At 42.3% G+C, this 18,305-nt stretch overlaps 2 protein-coding genes across 5 annotated transcripts in view; one reads left to right on the top strand and one right to left on the bottom strand.

Annotated features, from left to right (window-relative positions):
• Positions 1-18,305, top strand: part of PACC1 (proton activated chloride channel 1) — an 80,017-nt gene that overhangs the window by 53,697 nt on the left and 8,015 nt on the right. The window contains exons 1-5 of one of the 4 annotated variants that reach the window (XM_052685954.1): positions 7,074-7,184; positions 10,841-10,937; positions 12,246-12,455; positions 14,162-14,316; positions 15,862-16,004. In XM_052685954.1, the coding sequence (XP_052541914.1) occupies positions 7,149-7,184; positions 10,841-10,937; positions 12,246-12,455; positions 14,162-14,316; positions 15,862-16,004 (641 nt within the window). In that variant the 5' untranslated portion in view covers positions 7,074-7,148. Of the gene's footprint in view, positions 1-7,073; positions 7,185-7,264; positions 7,373-10,777; positions 10,938-12,245; positions 12,456-14,161; positions 14,317-15,861; positions 16,005-18,305 lie in introns of those variants that run through there. The other 3 variants (XM_052694112.1, XM_052668447.1, XM_052702151.1) reach the window with 3 other exon arrangements.
• NENF (neudesin neurotrophic factor) lies at positions 2,575-6,958 on the bottom strand. The gene is made up of 4 exons (XM_052671748.1): positions 6,778-6,958; positions 5,535-5,595; positions 4,577-4,680; positions 2,575-4,158 (listed from the first exon to the last, which is right to left on the bottom strand). The coding sequence occupies exons 1-4, from the start codon at positions 6,940-6,942 to the stop codon at positions 3,982-3,984; spliced, it is 507 nt and encodes a 168-aa protein (XP_052527708.1). The 5' UTR covers positions 6,943-6,958; the 3' UTR covers positions 2,575-3,981.

Genomic DNA, 18,305 nt, shown 5'->3' with positions numbered 1-18,305 from the left:
ATCATTAGTCTACTATTGGTGGTGTTGTAATCTCTTAAAGCCCAAGGAGACATGGCAAAAAGTATAACAACCTCATATTCTGATTTTCTTGGATGGCTTACCTCTAACATGGCTTTTACCCAGATTTTTCTAAACTTTTAACTTCTCAGAAGGATCATGTCTCATGTCAGAAAGATTAAGGCTGGTGTCAAGCTCAGGACAGAGAACAGTAATCTGAAATATTCATTACAGGGCAGAATTTCTGATTGCAGCAGCTACAAATAACCTATGGGAAACAGTAATAGGAATTGTTTATTCAGGAGTACATCCTGTTGCTCTGCGGTTAATCCAGGTGCAGAGCTCTATTTTTAATAGAAAGTTAATTATTGTGGATTTCTTGTCAACAGCTAACCCAAGCCAAGAAGATCTGAGCATATGTTTTGTAAACAAGTAAATTAGGACTTGCACCTCTGACTGAAAAAGAAAAAAAAAAAAGGAAGCTGTGTAAATATTGACAGGCAATAAGCTTACATTGTTATCACTGACCACATTTGACTGAAATAAAAATGGGAAGCCCTGTCTGTTACCAGATCAGCATGTACTGCTTTGCCAAATCTACCTTTCCAGTATAGATTGCCCCAGTACCATCCTAAGATGTGTTCTTACTTCTTGACTCTTCTATTGTCAGGGTTAGGTTTTTTGTGTAAGGTTTTTGACTGGTTTTGTGGTTTTTTTGTTTGTTTGTTTTGTCAAGACACCGAGATCAAAATAATGCCTATGCTGTGAAAGTACTTCTAGCAATAATGTTCACCTGTAATATGCTTTGAGACTTCTGAGTGAAGAAAATTCACATTTTGATATAGCACTGATTTTTCTCTCAAAGTAGTCAGATACATCCTATGTTTTGTCTGCAACTATCAGCATTCACAGATAGGGCTCTGAGTCAATACAAATCTAAAAGTTCAGGGTCTTTCTTTGTTTTAATCAAGTCATTCACACACAAAATCTTTGAAACTCTCAGTTCCTTAGACAGTGTAAGTAGCTTTCATGTGATGGGCTTACATGCATTTTACTCTATCTCAGTATTCCTCGTGTTGCATTCATCTGTCATCTGAGCTGTGTGGCTCTCTATTATTTCCTGAATGGACACAAAAACTTCAAGCAATAGTATACATGCATGATGAACTGCAAAGTGTGTAACTGTTACCATTAACATCAGTTCTAGGGATTTTAAGGTGGTATTTAAGGTATTCCTGAGGTATTCCTTAAGGTATTTATTATTATCCTTAAGGTATTTATCATTCCTTAAGGTATTTATATTTAAGGTATTCCTGAGGATATCCAGTATTCATCTGAAAATATGCAAATATGAATCACCATGACTTAGCACATCTTAAGGATGTGCAGCTGAATCCCACTGAATGGCAGTAAGTGACAAGTCCTATAAGCCTATATAATTTCATAATCTTTAATGTTCTGAAAAGCAGACTATTGTTAAGTACTAAAATAAGGTATTTCGGTACAGCTATCCATTAAAACCTCAGATCATTAAAACACCCATGTAAAATCAGCAAGATGCAGGTTAGAAGCAGCACAGCAAAAATACTGGCACTTGCACTGAAAGAAATGCCAGAAATTAATCACCCTCCAAGGGAGCTGTGGGGTAGTAACTGGACTACAGCAGGGCTTTACACAGTGTGCTTGTTTTGACTGCAGCTTATAGATAGTGGGGGCAGTTGTCTTACTGGAATAATGCAGAGGTCAGGGAAATGCAATTGACTGAACAACACAATACCAGTTTGCTTGTGAGCAAAACAAGTAACAAACTGTTGTCAAATTAACACTGAAAGAAATATTGTGGTACTCTGAATACATTAAATAAGTAAGATTAGTTGAGGACCTATGTTTGCATAAGGCTTATTGCCATAATAGTGTTCTGTTGAGTGGGAACCTCAAAGAGCCTGGGAAGTATAAGGGAATACTTTAGTTCCCCAAACAAAACGAAAACAAAAAGGAAACATTTTACATTCCAAAGTGCACTCGTTTCATTAGTGATATCATTCACATGAGTAACAGAAGGGAAGGACAGGAGTATCTCCTTCAGTTTGCAGACATAAGGATAGGTTGGATCCACAAGGATCTCACACTGAAAGTGGAGTTTTGTCAGCCATTTCCCGTTGCAGCAGGATGTTTCTTCACCAAAATGCATCTGAATTTGAGTATGAGTGGGAGCTGATGAATTAGCTGCATTGAGATCAGCATTAACAGGAAAAAGCAGGGAGAAAATGATAACGTTAAGCCATAAGTTACAATCTAGCTACAAAATCTAGGAAATACTGGTGGATAAACTGATCCTAGATAAAGCAATAATGTGATAGTAGTCACAGCAGCCCAATTACTGCAGCCTAGCCCCTAAGTAAACTGGAAGGGAAAAGGAAGAACTGCTGGCAGAAGGACAGCAGCCATTATCAGCGAGTTGATGCGTACTCCCATAAAAATGGCAGGTATTACATCAAGGAGCCAACTCCCAGCTACTGCTGGTGGTGTATGATCAAAAGGTTAGCAGTTATAATAATGACAGTAAAACAGAACCAATCATCTGAAGTGGTATTTACTTCATAAATGCAAACCTACTTTTTTCACCCCAGAGCACCAACAAATAGAATGGGCTCTGTGGAAAACTTAGGGCTTAATAACTGGTGTAGTGATAACATACAAAACAAAAGTAAAATCAGTAGCACTATGAAAATAAGAATAAATATTAAAAAAGTAGAAACACTTTCTATAACTGACAGGCAGCAGACCCCTTCTCACAGCACAACATCCAAATCCTCATCCCATGGAGAATCATCTAAATACATTTCCTTCAAAAAAACAGCCAAAATGTTAAAGAAGTAGAAGAAAACATCTTTGAGGAAGTGGGAGCAGATGCGCGGTTTTTCCACCACAAGTCAACCTATTGCAGTGATAGAAAAAATCCACATGTGACAATTCACATTCCTCTTCAGTTACTAGAAGTCAGTGGTCAGCAGCAATTTAGAAAGCGCACGCTTGTACTGTGCTCTTGCTTTACTGCGTTTTTGCCCTTGAGGACCTGGAGGTTTATAGTAGATAAAAAGGAAAAACAGCACATGAACGCACACTTCACTGCAACAACAACAGTGATGAAGCCAGAGAAAGAACAAAGAAAAACTAACAGAAATTTAAAATGAGACCTGAAATTGATAATGTGAAGGATTCTAAAATACTGTAACAAACTCGGGCTGTAAGAGTATGTGGTAAACAGTAGGTGATGATTTCCTTTTTGTTTGAGAGAGAGTGGAGGAAGTTAAAAGGAAATCATAATAGTCCAATATAGATGATATATTTTTTTCAGGAAAAAAAAAAAGTATCACATAGTTCTCATAAAGAGAAAACCATATTTTTCCTGTAGGCTTTACATAAATATTCTACTCTAACTGTGTTTTGAGAGTGAATGTTTTTATATCCAGTGTTCTCAAACCTATCACATACTAAACCTATGATGCCTTTTAAAGTACAAGCATCTATTACACATCCTTATACACATGGGGCCAATACTCACATGAAGCAGAGAACTAATGTTAGCTCATCCAGATAATGCATTACTTTTCCAAAGAATGAAAAACAATTTGGGATTCACAAAAAAACCATTCATGTTTCAACCCTTAAAGGCTTTCTTTTCTCTGCTAAGAAATGTAATTTTACATAATGTACTTGCAAACAAAGAAATACAAGCAGAAAGAACTTCCAAAAACATCAAAAAATTCCCATCATTCAGAGCAAAGATCCTGTGTGTATGCCACTAATACAGATCTGTTTTCTTTCATATTTTCAGTTATGCATTACAAATATTAGCTGTCATTGATCAGTCTTCTGCTTAGAAAGTATAGATGTGTATACATATCCAGTACATAGGGTTGTGCCTTTCAGGAAATATATCATGCTTCTCCCCAGGCATTTTCCAGGTACAAAAATGCTTTATCAAAATTCATCTCTAATGTTGAAGTGTGGCTGATCTTCAGGCTTAAAGTCTAGATTGGGGCTGCCATCCTCATTCAGAATTCTTCGAGAAGTATAGCCAACAATTGGATATTTGGCTTTGTAAACATTATTGAAGATATCATCCAGTGACTTTAGTTCCTCTTCCGTGAGTCCTGTCTAAACGAATTAGGGTCAAAGAAATAAAAATGTAGGTGTTAAAATTAATTTTTCTCTTCTTTTGCTTACTGTGAGTCTGAAGGTCAGCTTTTGGGTTTATTTTGGAGGGCATGATTAACTAAATTGATGGACTAACCTGTAATTTCCTACTTCTCATTCAGCCTTACAAAACTTTAACATATTCAGGTCAAACAAACTGTTAGTCACCTTTCTTTTTTTTTTTTTTTTAAGAAGTAAATCAGATGTACAGTGAGCAACAACACTTCCCTTCCAACCAAACTGTTCTATTCTCATACAAGCTAATTGAATGTTATCATTCACCATCTTTCTGAGCTTTTCACGTTCAATGACTAGCAGCACACAAAGCCAAAGAATAAAATTTTGCAAGATGCAATGAAATTATTTGTCAGTTTCTTACTATGTCATGAGTAAGATCTGCTGGATCCAGAGACATCTTTGCAACTCCTCTTGTTGAATCTTTCCCAACCAAAGCATTGTATGGGGCTCCTTTTCCATAAAATTCTGTCAAACAACAATAACAAAACAAACATAAAACTGCACAAAGTAATGATCTGACAGCGTAAGGGATTGTTTCAGCCTGTAATTTTCACCAGCCTATTTCACTTGCAAGCGAGTTGAAACTGTTACCTCAAGTCTAAGATTCTTCCTTCCAAAATTTTTTATTCTCAGTCCACAGAAAGCAGAGGACAGAATTTAACACAGCCACTGCATTCCAATGCTGCAGTCTCAAAATTTTAGGGAGCAATGCTTTACATTCTCATAGACTGTAGACTCCAGAATTTGCAAGCCTTGTCTCACTTAGTATTTGAAGATTATTGGACATGTATGCCCAAGCAAGGCATACAAATAAGCTTAGGACAAGCACAGCAGCAAGCCATGAAGGCCTGTTATGGCATTAAGTTGAATGGCCAGGAACCTTTGGTGCCTTCAAACATTTTATAACCTCCTGTTTCCTTTTCTGCTTTCCACTGAAAGAAAAAAAACTCTGTGCAATGTGATTCAGGCACATCCTAGTTAGCCTAGATCTGGCCAGTTCACGTGCCCAGAGTAGTGTGACAGCAAGGACATGGGGAGCCAGGCAGACGTCTCCAGCATTTCTGCCATCAGCCCGAGCTGCCTGCGCTATGCTGGGTTATCTGTGGGTGTGCACTAACTGCAAACCAGAGTACATCCTGGAAACAACCTTAGTGTGGGAGGTACCAGCAGAGGAAAACTGAGCTTTTTAAACACAGAAAATATATATTCTTTTTGTTGCAATTGAACTGTGGGTTTTTAATAGTGTGGGGACATTTGAAAACAAATGACTGAACAATAGCACAAAAACAAAGGAGAAAGTAGAGGAAAACCCAACTTGCCTTTTCCAGAGGTGACATCAAACACTACCCCCTTCACTGCTAGGTAAATGGGCTGTCCTTCCTGAAAGAAAGAAGTTGGTATGTCCTCAGTTCTTAACAGTAGGCAAAATATAATTACTTTTACCTATGAAATCTGTAAGTGCTCAGCATGCTTAGGAGTGGATAAAATGCTTATTTGTCTGTTCTCAAGCAGCTTACAATCCAATGCACAGCCTGTAGTCAACAACCTGGTACAAATGGCATGTCTGTACGTGGGCAATGTAGTGCATTGTAGTGCATTTTCATACCTGGCCATTCTGAAGGCTCTCAGATACCACCTACTCGTGCATCCTTGTGTCAGCTACTGGCCACATGCAGCAGAAAGAGAAGAAACAACAACGAAAATGGTGTCAGGAACTACAAAGGAGGTAAAGAAAGGCTGTGCCCTCCTACATCACAAGCTGCTCCCTGCAAAAAAATCTTGGTGCCATCTGAAGACTGACAACAACATTGCATCTCCCTGCCCTTCTCCTGAATGCTTTAGGGTGTGTGAAGTGTATGGCTGTATTCTATAATGCAGCGCCTTTTTTTGGAGCTGACAGTGATGGAAACTGTTTACTTTGCAGAAATCTGTTTGTATGTATACAAACAAACCTGTTTTCTCCCTTGACATTTCTTGCTTGTGCTTCACACTGTCTCTACATCTTGCTCTTGGGAATGCAGATGGATGTTGCCCCAGTTAAAAAGACGCAGGCAAACAGCATTCTTTATTTGCTTAAGAGAATAAGGGATTAACACGCAAATGGGATCTGCTGCTGTCTGCGTGCATGAGGTGTGCAAGCTGCCGAGTTCCTTGGGAGGATGTTGAGAAGGCCCCGGGAAAGCTGGCCAGCTTGTCTGTCAAAAGAGAAGGCATCTCTCTGTATTGCAACCGATGCAGCAACTTCTCATCTGGAAGATTTGCCGACTCTCTGTCTGTCTCAGAGGAAGCTAAAAACTGAAGTTACAATCACTTCGTTATTTTATCACCTCGTAGAGGAGAAAAAAATTGCCTAAAGGTGTGGTTTAACGAATCATTCTGATAAAGTTTCTGTAACCTGAAGTCCAGCGACCTCGTTAGGCAGCAGTGCACGAAGCAATGCACGTCCGCCGGGCTCAGCGCGGAGCTTCGGCAGCTCCAGGCCGTGCAGCGGGACGGGCACCCGAACCCGACTGCCTCGCGGCCCTTCAGCCGGGCAGCCCCCGCTCTCCGGCGCGGCCCTACCTGCTGCCCGTCGTATCTGGCCAGCTCGGGCTCGGTGAACAGCCGCACCGGCGCCTCGGCGGGCGGCGGAGCCTTGAAGCGCAGCTCCCGCTCGGCCGCCGTCAGCACCGCTACCGCCATCAGCAGCGCGGCCCCTGACGGCCGTCCCGCCGCGCCGCCCGCCATGCCGCCAGCCCCGCCCCCGCGCCCCGGCCCGCGGGAGGAGCGCGGCGCCGCCTCTCCTCTCGCCGCCAACCGCAGCCCCGCGGCCGGCAGCTCGCCTCGCGCCGCACTACGCCTCCCAGCAGCCCCGCGGCGGGCCGTCCAGGCGCCTGCGCGGCCCGGCACGGGCAGGGCGGCGGGGTTCGGCCGTGCCGCCTCGCGCCGATGCCATGCTGAGGCCGGAGCCGTCTGCGTCTTACGAGGAGGTACGGCGCGGGGGGCGAGGCGGCGGGGAGGGCTGTCGCTTGTGGAGCGGAGGAGCCGGCTCTTCGGGCGCGGCGGCTCTGGCGGTGCGATTCCTTCCTTGCTCGTGCCCGGCGTTCCCATCAGCCCACCTGCGGCAGAGCTACAGAAGGGTGCTGCTTTTCGCATCCTGCGGGGAAAGGCAGCGCAGGTGCGTCGGTGCTCGTGTAGCGGCTGTGTGCTCCGTACGCCTGAGGCGGCGCGAGGGCTCCTGCGGCGGAGCTGCGGCTGCTGGCCGCGCGGGGCTTCGCCCCAAGGACTTGTGGTTGGTTCAGTTCGGCGCCGCTCGATCGGTTCCAGCTGTGTCTGTTCACGTCGGAGCAGGAGGCGTTAGAAGGTGATGAATAAGTTGTCCGGCGGCAGGCCTGCAGAGACAGGTTCTCCTTTTGTTTGTGAGGGTTTTATCGAGTAGGAAGGCCTCATCCCGTAATTATCAGGATGACGTTAGCATCGTTAAGGTTGGAAAAGACCACTAAAATTGTTTAGTCCAATGCCAACCCACCCCTACCGTGCCCACTGACCACGTCCCTCAATGCCACATCTCCACGTTCCCCAAACGCCTCCAGAGATGGTGACTCCACCACCTCCCTGGGCAGCCTGTGACACTACTGCTATTGCTGAGAAGAGATGTTTCTTAATATCCAAACTGAACCTCTCCTGATGTAACTTGAGGCCATTCCCTCTCATCCTATCACTGTTACCCAGGAGAAGAGGCTGGCCACCACTTGCTTTCAGGTGATTGTAGAGCATTGAGCTCTCCCCTGAGCCTCCAGATTGAATCCCAGCTCTCCCAGCAGCTCCCACAGGACTTGTGCTCCAGACCCCTCACAGCTTCGTTACCCTTCTCTGGACATGCTCCAGGGCCTCATGGCACGTAACTCATGTAAAAGCTTGCATTCAGGGGAGTGCTTGAGACAGTCACTGATGTCACAGAGACACCTGAAAGCAGAGACTAAACTATGCACGTTGCCCTGTGCGTCAGTCAGCACCACCCAGCCCTGCTCCACGTACCACGTCCCCAGCTCCATAGTGCCTGTCTGCTTTCCATCTCTCCTCTGGATAGTGAGCAGTGCACCTGCCCGAGCAAGGATGCTGGCATAGCTGGAGTTATCTTCTCTGCGTTTGTTTTTCCAGTGTGTGGGATGGGGAAGGAACTGCTGGGTCACGGGCAGGCTCCTGCTGTTGTTTCCCAGTCAGCTGCATGTGCTGAGCACAGAGGATTGCTGAACAAAGCTCCATATCATGTCCTTCTTGCTCTCAATATCATATCTCCATGTCCTCTTGTAAGCTTAACTGTCCCGTGAGTTGCGTTCATTGTACCTCTCAGTGAGAGGCTTCACCTCTCTATGAAAAATAGCAGAGGAAAAGCCAGCCTGTGCGAGTAAAAACACCACTATGCCTGATAAATTAAATTCACTAACGTCACCTGCCACAATCTGTGGATTTTGTCCAAGTTTCTGGAAAAACTGGAATAAACAATGCAGTACTGCTGTGCTGGTTCTCTGCAGCTCCGTATGCGAGTTACCATGCTGGTTGGTCAGTGATGTGGGGCCACAAGCAGTGCTAGCTTCTAGCAGCCACAGTTGGGCTTACTTACCTCTGCTTCTTCTCAACGCAGGTGTTTGGGATTTGCAGTGAAATTAGTTGGTTAAGGGGAGGCTTGTGCGTCAGCTCTACTTAGTACACCTGAGTTCTGCCTGCTTTTGGCTATCTGTACTTCACTGGTGCTCCACGTGAAAGGCTTCTGAAACTGTGTGTGCATTTTAAGTAGAGATCATAAAATATGTGGTCGCTTACTGGTTTTCCTGTTTGTTTCTAAGTATTGCTGGCTGCTTCTCTTCCTACTTATTTGAATCAAGAGGATCTCTCTTGAGATGATAACAAGTGTTGCATACTATGTTCTTGTTTAAACCCCTGTTGAGATCTTGCTGTTAGGAACAGAACTCACTTAACCCTCATGATGTCAGCTGATGAGGTGTGAGATCAGGGCACCCAGCCAGTGAGGTGCAGGAGTCAGTTGAGACACTGTGTGGACGTTGTAACTCCTGTAAACTCTTTGGGTCAAGAATCTCCATCAGTGTATAATTCAGAGTGGCTTTTTAACTGATTTAGCTAAACTGGTACAAAAGGCTTAGTGAATGTTCTTCCGGTGTCACAAGAGCTTATTTTAGGTAAGGTAAATAAGTAGAACTGATGTGGCCCTGCATAAAGGGGCAGTCTTGAGTTTCATTTATTTTATAATGATTATTGGACAAAAAATATCTTCAGTCATATCCAGGTACGTCTCCTGCAAAGGAGCTGAGTGTAGCCTATGATAGCCTGTGTATTCCATGCCTTATGCTAACAGAAAGCATACTTTGTTTTAAATGCTTAGCACATAAATAACTGATGAATGCTTCCAGCTTGCTTTGTATGGCAGAAACAAGTACAGAAATGTGTCAGGAGGTGATGGAGGCTTTACATCAGCCTTCCGAGATGTGAAATTAATGAATTCTTTCCTAATAAATGCAAATGATGAACTGTTAATGATGTAATGGCAATAATTTTAGTACTGAATTGGAGTTGCACAAAAGAAAAGCGCTTATGGATACAGACAGTAACTGTTCAGCTGGGGACGTAAAGTTTATTAGCATTCAGTGTGGGTACTGCATTTAGCATGCACCCTTTTTTCCTTGAAGTAGGAACAAAACTAATTTCCCTGAATTAGCTATTTGATACTGTTTAGCTGGATGGGTACTGTGCAGAACATGATATGCTGTAAGCTCGGGACTCGGTTTACCATGCTGCAGTTTGTGTTGTTCCCTTCCATGAAAGAAACTTGGAAGACTTGCAAGGTATACTTTTAACACACAGGAGGGGGCAAAACAAAATGTCAATCGTTTCCTAATCCCTTGTGATCTTCTGATATGAGGAGCTTCTGACTCTGATGAAGGTGTCTTGGTGGTTGGGACCCAGAGCTCTGAATAGCAAAAACAAGAAAACATCAGGTCTCTGCTGGTGTGGAAACACTGGAAGACCAATTAATTGCATCACCACTAATGTAGAATAATATTTACAGAGAGCTCAAAGAAACATCAAGGGTGTCTTAATGTCTTGTAATGACCCACCCACCTACCTATATAGCTGGGACTGCATTTGAGTTTTTGTCCTAATATCTGTCAAAATTCATTTTGCTTTTTACATACTTCTCTATTAAGGGGTGCTGATGCTCTGTTTGTTGCTATGTGGTGCAGTATCTTTATACCTAAAATATGTTACTGAGTAACAGAACAGAGTTCCTGCCTATTTCAGAAGGCATCCCCTTAATTGGGGGTTCTGCGTGAGCTGAAATTGCCAGGGAAGCAATTACACCCGTCCTGAAAGAAAAGGTGATGTTATTCTTGAGACAACAGGCTAGAAGTAGGTTAAATGCAGTATGAGTGGCACTTAATTTTCAGCTCTAGATCTACGCAAATGTGACTCCTGTGAACAATTGGAACAGACACTGGGTGCTGTTGGACTGGAGGTAAGGTTTTGTGTGTTTGGTTAGTTCGAGCCTCTCTTATTTGTACCATAGAAATTCCAGCAATTGCAAGTTGAGAGCATGTTTGGAAATTGAACCACTGTTTTAACTACACAGCTGAGTGAAGATGTGGAACAAGTATCTGAAAACCCGACAGATGAGAGAGAAGGAGAGATGGAAGTTGATGAAGATACCAGCTCTGCTATTTTACCAGGTGAGAACTGTTGACCTCAAGATTGAGTTTTTAAGTACCTGGTAAGCTGTTTCTGTGCAAGATTTTGGGGGTTTTTTTGTTTTTGTTTTCAGTAAATGCGCCAATGCGGGCTAGATTTGAGCATTAAGGTATGCCAACCTGAAATGAATATCCCCTAAATGTTTTGCAGCTGCTCAAGACCGACTTTTTGTTAGTAGTGCAATTTTATGCATGTTAATGACCTAATTTCCTTGGCTGACATCTCCTGGCAGTGAAGTTTGGAACACTTGTGTGGCCACGGACTTTTATACGTGGTTATGTGTTCAATAGGAGCTACAAAAAGACTAGTGTTTGCTGCGGTAAGGAGCAAACAGCAAACCCCGCCATTATAGCTGAAGGGCAGAGTGTGGCATGGCCTGAAAGGGCCTGACTCATTAAATTACACCACACGGAAAAGTCAGTTTAAAATGTGCCTATTTATCTCCTTCCATGCTTTTAGTTTTGATGTTTATTTTGCAGGTTCAGCTTTATATCGCTCACAATCAAAATATGAACCTGTAACTTCAGTACATCATTTTTTTTACTTACAAGTACTGTCAAAAGAAGTTGAGAATGCAAAGGGGTATGGAGTAAGCAGTGTTTGTGTAGCTCTGGATGTGTAAGTGAGACTAGTGTGAAGATCTTCAGAGAATAAGCTTTGAAGGCAAGAAGGAAGGAATCGGGTCTGTTTTTTTCCTAGGTGTAATCGGAAAGAGCCTTCTTTTGTGAAACTTTACGGAATATGTGCCAGGAGTTGCAAATTACAAACCAGAAAATAGAGGGTCACAAATTCACAGTGGCCTCTGCCATGGTGGAGGTGCCATGCAGTTAGCTATGTAAGAGCATTATTAGAATATTAAATCTCCCTGCCGATGCTTATACTGAAGGTGGTCAGAATCAGATCAGACTGGAAGTGAGGAGAAATGGGTTGTTTGTTCCAGGAGGAAAGACGGAGCACTGAGAGACCTTTTCGTGTGAACTTTGAACTTTGTTTCCAGATTGGCCTTCTTGAAAATAAATGCTGTTTCCTGCCTTGTCCTTAGGTGAATGCCAAGTTCAACATTTAAAAAAGGCACAGCTGTCCAAAAACTCTGCCTTGTGCTTGAGGAGGAAGCAGCTGTCTCACTGATCATTAAAGACAGCAATAGGTTGTTTGTTTGTTTGTTTTAAGTCAAACTGAGCTTCAGGTTTACTTTCTTCTCAAGTGATTGATCTTTAAACAAACACTATGTAAATTCTGCCCCAAAATCTGTGTTTCAGAGTTCTAATTCATGTTCTGTTTGGTTCCAGATAGCGAACTGGGTACCGGTGCCCCTTCCTTGCGTTTCAGCAAGACCTGCCTAAAGAATGTGTTCTCAGTAATTCTCCTGTTCATTTATCTGCTACTTATGGCTGTAGCTGTGTTCCTTGTCTACCAAACCATCAGTGACTTCAGAGAGAAGCTCAAGCACCCTGTGATGTCTGTCTCTTACAAGGAAGTGTCCTTGTATGATGCACCTGGTAAGACTGGTAGCTAATAAAGGGCAGCATTTGATAGCCAGGAAGTGTTTGCACGCTCTAGAATGGGCCCTGTTAAGGAAAGAAGGTAATTTCTCATGGAACTGCTCCCCAGACAGCATTAATGGGGCAATGGAGCACGTAGGATCTGTTCCTGGATCTCACTCCTGCACTGGACAGTGAGGTGCTGCTGACAGTAAAGAGTTTTCCAAACAAACCATAAAACAATAATAATACCAACAAAAAACAACCAACCAAAAAAAAATAACCCAACAAACCCAGAAGTGGTGCCACTTCCTACTTCTGTTCTGCATTTTTTTTTACCACTTGGAGGTGCATCAGAAGCCAATGACAATGTGGTATGACTGCAGAGAACAGTGTTGGCAAAAAAATGTAATGTGGCATCAGAGAACTGTATTGCAGTTTGCAGGAGGGATTACTCCACAGAAGCATTTTTGGATAGTGAGTTCTATAGTCACTTTTTAAAATTACCCAGTAGCCATTTGTAAATAGAGCTGTGGTAGCAAATGTAGCTCAAACAGCATTGGGAGCCTTTTGTTAGTTTCCAGTGTAAAAATAACACTTCTGTTTGAAGTCTGTTCTGTTTGTTACCACACCTTAAATATCACAGTTCCAGTAATTGTAGTTGTAAGGTGTTTCATGTTGTTGTCTTACTCTTACAGATTTTTGTAGAATTAATGTAGCCTTTTGCTAATCAGTGCATCAGTGTTCATCAGTGTTGCTTTTGTTGCTGTTAAGGTAACAAGATGGCAAGTTGATTGCATGGGGCACTGAAGGAAGGAGTAAAACATTTTTTACACTGATGTGTTCTGGCTATTCTTATTCTTCAAAATACATCTTGTATTTTGGTGGACAGATCATCTCAGTTGCATGAGTTAATTGCACAACTTGTAAGTCATACTTCTTCTTGTAGTTGGCCTTGATTGGCTTCAGGCAAGTTTGTTTCCAGTACTGAATGTGGCATAACAAGATGTTTGGTTTGGAGCCTTGGTACTTTGCTGGGTTTCTACAGCTGAGGTATTTGAGGTCTGAAGCCTCGAGCCTGAAGCTTGCTGTTGGTCTGGAGCCACAAATTTATGGTGTGTACAAGTACATGAATTCACATACAGGTGAAGTAGTAGCTTGCCTACCTAAGTGATAAAAGTAGTAAGGTATTGGTTGTCACAGTGTTGTATTTTATGAATAGAAGATGCTGGATGTTCTGAAGAGCATCTTTTCACTTTTATGAGATTAGCATAATCTCTCATATATAGTACATACGCTTTTTCCAGTTAAAATATCATGTGTTAAATCATAACATCTGAGTGCGTACGTTCTGGAGCACTTTGTGTCCCATTTAACTTCAGTGATCTCCTAGCTTACTTTGTACTTTCCTCTCATCTGGGGTCAGAAGGACTGATTCCTTAGCTGCTTGCTAAGGGGGATGAGGGAAGCTTAGTACCTTCTGTGAGCTTTGATTTGTAGTAATTCAAAACAAACCTGGATTTTCTTCAGTGCATTGCAGGACTTCTGTCCTGATGAATGCAGCTGACACTGCTGTCCTGCTCTTAAAAAAATACTCAAGCGCGTGATTTAATTTGATTGTGCTGCTGCATCTTGGCAGGACAGCTCAGTGTCCTGTGGGATTAAATTCCAGAGTGAAAATCTATGAATGTCAGCTCTCTTCAATGTTCTCTCTCCTGAAACAGGTATTGCCTTTTACCCAGGAAAGGCTCGGCTGCTCAGCTGCAAGCATCATTACTATGATCACATTCTCCCTCTGATAAATCCAGGTCAGCCGGGAGACATTGAGTGCACCACACAGAGTATCAACTACACAGATCCTTTTACTAATCAAACTATGGTAATAATACAACAGAATAAAGCTTATTCAGTGGGCTGTGGGGTGTTCTGCTTGTACGAGGGGTAATTGAGAGTTTTTATATATTCTATATTTTTTAGTTTTACATTTACAAAATACTGCAAAATATCCTTGCTTCTAGGGTTGTGTTTTTCTCTATTGAGTTGGTTGGTTTTTTTTTCCCTCCAAACCATCTCTTTATATTTTCAGAAATGTAAAATACCCCAGTCAGTTTGTATGTATGTTATGGATGATCAGCTGTCACGTGGCTGTGTAACATGCAAACCTGAATGGAACGGAAGTCTTGCTTTGCAAGTGAAACTCAATTCATCTCCTTAGTGCAAGCACGCTCCTTGATGTAGAAAATCTAATGTTGAAAGCAGTAACAATTTCATTATTTTTGTCACAGTTGGCAAATTCTTAGTTAGGCAGCTGAGCATTTTATTGTATTGAAGCTCTGTGTGCCAGTAAGATAAGATAGTACATTAAATGACAATCTAAATTCCCCTTAAAAATGCAGGGAGTCTGGCTTCTGTACAAAAAAAATGTTTAGAAAATGAAGTATGAAGTGGGGTCATTTGTGTCTAATCTGAAGTTATTGCAGATTGTTCCTAAGAAAACTAGACATGAACAAGGAGTCTAGTTACCTCTTTGGTCAGCTTTTTTTCATCATCGTGTTTTTCTTCTGTCTAGTCATCAGTTCTGTCTGGGAAGAAGCTCCCAGTATGTTTTAAAATAATGTGCCAAGTCTAAATATTTAATGTCTTTCATTTCTTCCTCTATTTTTTTTTCTATTTTTTTGTTTTAATAAACTAAGAACCTGTATTTTATGCTGTGTGGTAAATTTGTTTGGGAGCTTGCAGTCCTCCAATTGAATGGAGAGGCATCGAGGCAGACCTGAACCATGTAGCGCCATGTTCGAATTGGCAGTCATTTTTGCAAGCAACAACTTGCTGTCCATTGTAATTCCTGCACGTTAAGCAGTATTCTGCCTGCTAGCTGGCTGTCTTTTTTTTTTTTTTTTTTTTCCCTACAGTTCCTCCTTTGCAGCTTGCTTGAGGGCTATGAAACTGTGCCTTTTCCTCAAAGGCAAGCATAATGTTTTCTACATCAGACTCCAAATGAAAATTGATTCATGTCAAGAGCTGAAAGTTCCCAGACTGTAATGCCCTAAGCTGTCTTGATTGTCCTTCTGCAGAATGCAGGCTGCAGAGCCTTAGCTGGTAATTGCACGTGAGCCCGAGTGGCAGTGATGGAAGTAGTGCAGATTGATGGAAGTGGTGCAGAATGATGGAACTAGTGCAGACCTCTTAGCAACGCTCTGAATTGATTTAGAGAATTCATTTTTCAACCAAAAGGTGGAAATCTCATTTGCTTGGCAGGCATTCTTTTCGGATGTCTTAACAGAACGTCTACTTACTAGAGGCCAGGAGAACCTCATTCTGTATTAGATTTCTGCAGAGTATCAGTGACAGGTGGCAAATTCATGAACAGGAAATGAAGATTCCTCCTCTCCTACTCTCACTGTCTCTCTCTGTCTGCTTATAGAAGTATGCTCTGGTTGTTCAAGGCCCTCGTGACGTGAAGAAGAAGGAGCTGGTGTTTTTACAGTTTCACTTAAATGGAACAGACCAAGATTTTAGTGCCATTGACTACCTTCTGTTTTCTTCTTTCCAAGAGTTCGTCAACAGGTATGTGGAGGGGTGAGCCTGTGATGGCGTTGAACTGTTATAGATGGGGGTTTAAAAATGCTTTGTGTTGATTTATGTCAGTACCATTGAAGTGACTGATCAGCCTTTTGATTATTTTAATAGGAGTGGAATTAATCCTTGCTTGAACTTTCTTGAAAGCCCCAAGCTTTTTCCCTCCTCGTGAGAAGCTTAATTTTAGCTTTTAATTTAAATACAAGTTCTGTTTTTCTCTCTGTGATCCAGATGACAAGCTAGTCAAAAGCCATTAGGTACAGTGATACCTAATAAGGAGACTTCATTAATGGTCAGATGTAGAGTGGTAAAGCGCCTATGTAGAGAGTAATAAGGTGATAGAGAGGAAGAAAAATAACCCATTATTGTACTGAAGCACTTCTGGAGGCTTGGGCATGATCACATGGGTGTGTTTTCAGAAGAGGAGCAAAGACTGAAAGAGTTCACTCCCAGTGTCTCTGGGTGTCTGAAGACCAGTTATCTGAATTTGCTTTTCTATTTCAATGAAGGAGACAGATATTAAGCTGAAGTTATCAGGTACTTCCTAGAACTGCACAAAGGCGCAAAGATGCAAATGTTCCAGGTACTTTGGGCATTGATATTTTGGGCACTGATGTTTTAGAGTCAGAAAATACCAACTGAGAGTAGCGATGCTGGAGGTACTACTGGTTCCTTCTGTGTTGGATTTTCTCAGTTTTGTGGCTTGTACTACAGTCAGTGGCAGGAAAGGTGGGACTGATTCCAGCAAAATGCACAGCTATTTCTGTACTTCAAGACATGAGTGAGTGTCTGAGACCATCCCCAGTGGATGAAGATCAGAAGGGGTGGTTGTGTGGTGTCTGGTTGCTGTATCTGTGCAGAGCAAGCTAACTTACCAAGATGCAAATTGGCCTGTGCGAACTTAAGTTCTGGAGGCTACCTTTCTGTTCTCATTGTATCAGTTTGCAGATAAGCCATTCTAAAGAGCTGTTTGTTTCCCAGTTAAAGCATGTGTGTCCTGGTTAAGCTAGTAGTATTCAAAGTATTCAACTCTTCCTGCAAGCAAGTCTACATGCTGCTTTCTGAAATGTTTGTATCGTATGTTGTGCAGAGGTGGGTTAGATGTGAAAAACAACACTAAATGGTATTGCCAGGGTCCTAGCTTGAAGGCCATATTTGAGCCAGAGTGGATGAATCAGTAAGAAACATCTGTAAGCTGCCTGAAGAAACTGGGGATTGCAACATCCTGCCTCCAGGTTTCCCAGATCAGACGGGTTAGATGGCAGAACTGATTCCTGAAGAGAAAGGGAAATGATGCTCTGTTCCTAAAGAAGCTGCCTTGTCTCTGCTGGGAGAGTGAAGACTGAGCCTGAGTTATGTTTGAAGCAAAGCAAAAAGGTAGGAAATGAGGTCTGTATGAAGGTGCATCTTTGTGCCTGTTCGTAGCATGTAATAGAAATGTAGGTCAAGGCTGGTTTTGAACTAACCCAGGTAATGGTGGAATTGGCAAAGGCACATAGGCCTTTAAGCATGCTGGTAAATGATCCAATTATCCAGTTGAAATAGAGAACCAGTTGTGTGCAAGATGTTTTGATACTGTCTCTCTTAGAGCATTCTCCAGAGCTTAGTACCAACTGTATGTCTTTGTCTTCCTCAGTGTTGTGTATTGCTCTCTTGGTATCCCAGGGCACAAACAGGACAGGTTGAGGACAGGCTGCAAACAGATCTTTTCTCCTGACTATGAACTGCAAGTGGAACATCTTTTATTTGTGGGATCTGCTCGTTCTATTCAGCTTCTAGCAGGAGAGAAAATAGAAATGGCTTCTGGTTCCTCAGCTGATGCTAAATTTAGCTGATGGGGAAGTCTGGACTGATATCCTTAGAAACTGTTGTGTACTGACAATGTAACTTTGTCCTTCCATGCACTCTCTAAAGAAACTTCAAATACTGACCAGTATTTGGCTGTTGTTAATTACTTTTCCTGTCCACATGTCTCACTCATGGGTTACAAGAGCATGTTCTTAGCACTGTGTCCAGCAATGAACATAAGGGTTGTAGCATTCCTGAAGATGCTGAGATGCATGCTGCAACTCTTCAGATATCATAATTACAGGTTGTTGGGTTTTTTTCAATTAGTTTTTAATATGGCTGCAAACGGCTTAGGTTGGTTTGGACAGTCAGACTGCTGTAACATTAGGATGTTTCATCATAAATCATAATCTGAACACTGTCCTCCTTACAACTGATGAAAAGAGTCCAGCTGTATCTCCACAACTTCTCTGTAGGTTTATTACGTGCAGCTCATTTTTG

The sequence above is a fragment of the Tympanuchus pallidicinctus genome, unplaced genomic scaffold (genome assembly GCF_026119805.1).
Source record: "Tympanuchus pallidicinctus isolate F22 unplaced genomic scaffold, pur_lepc_1.0 scaffold1, whole genome shotgun sequence".
Classification (NCBI taxonomy): domain Eukaryota; kingdom Metazoa; phylum Chordata; class Aves; order Galliformes; family Phasianidae; genus Tympanuchus; species Tympanuchus pallidicinctus.
The sequence above is the reverse complement of the archived record's forward strand: the minus strand, read 5'-3'. Positions and strand labels throughout refer to the sequence as shown.

Excerpts from the sequence above, each read along its gene's own strand:
- NENF (XM_052671748.1), bottom strand. The coding sequence starts at position 6,942 with ATGGCGGGCGGCGCGGCGGGACGGCCGTCAGGGGCCGCGCTGCTGATG. Across the intron at positions 5,596-6,777 it reads CCAGATACGACGGGCAGCAG|GAAGGACAGCCCATTTACCT; the intron begins GTAGGGCCGCGC and ends TCTTTCTTTCAG. Across the intron at positions 4,159-4,576 it reads CAGATCTTACTCATGACATA|ACAGGACTCACGGAAGAGGA; the intron begins GTAAGAAACTGA and ends TAATTCGTTTAG.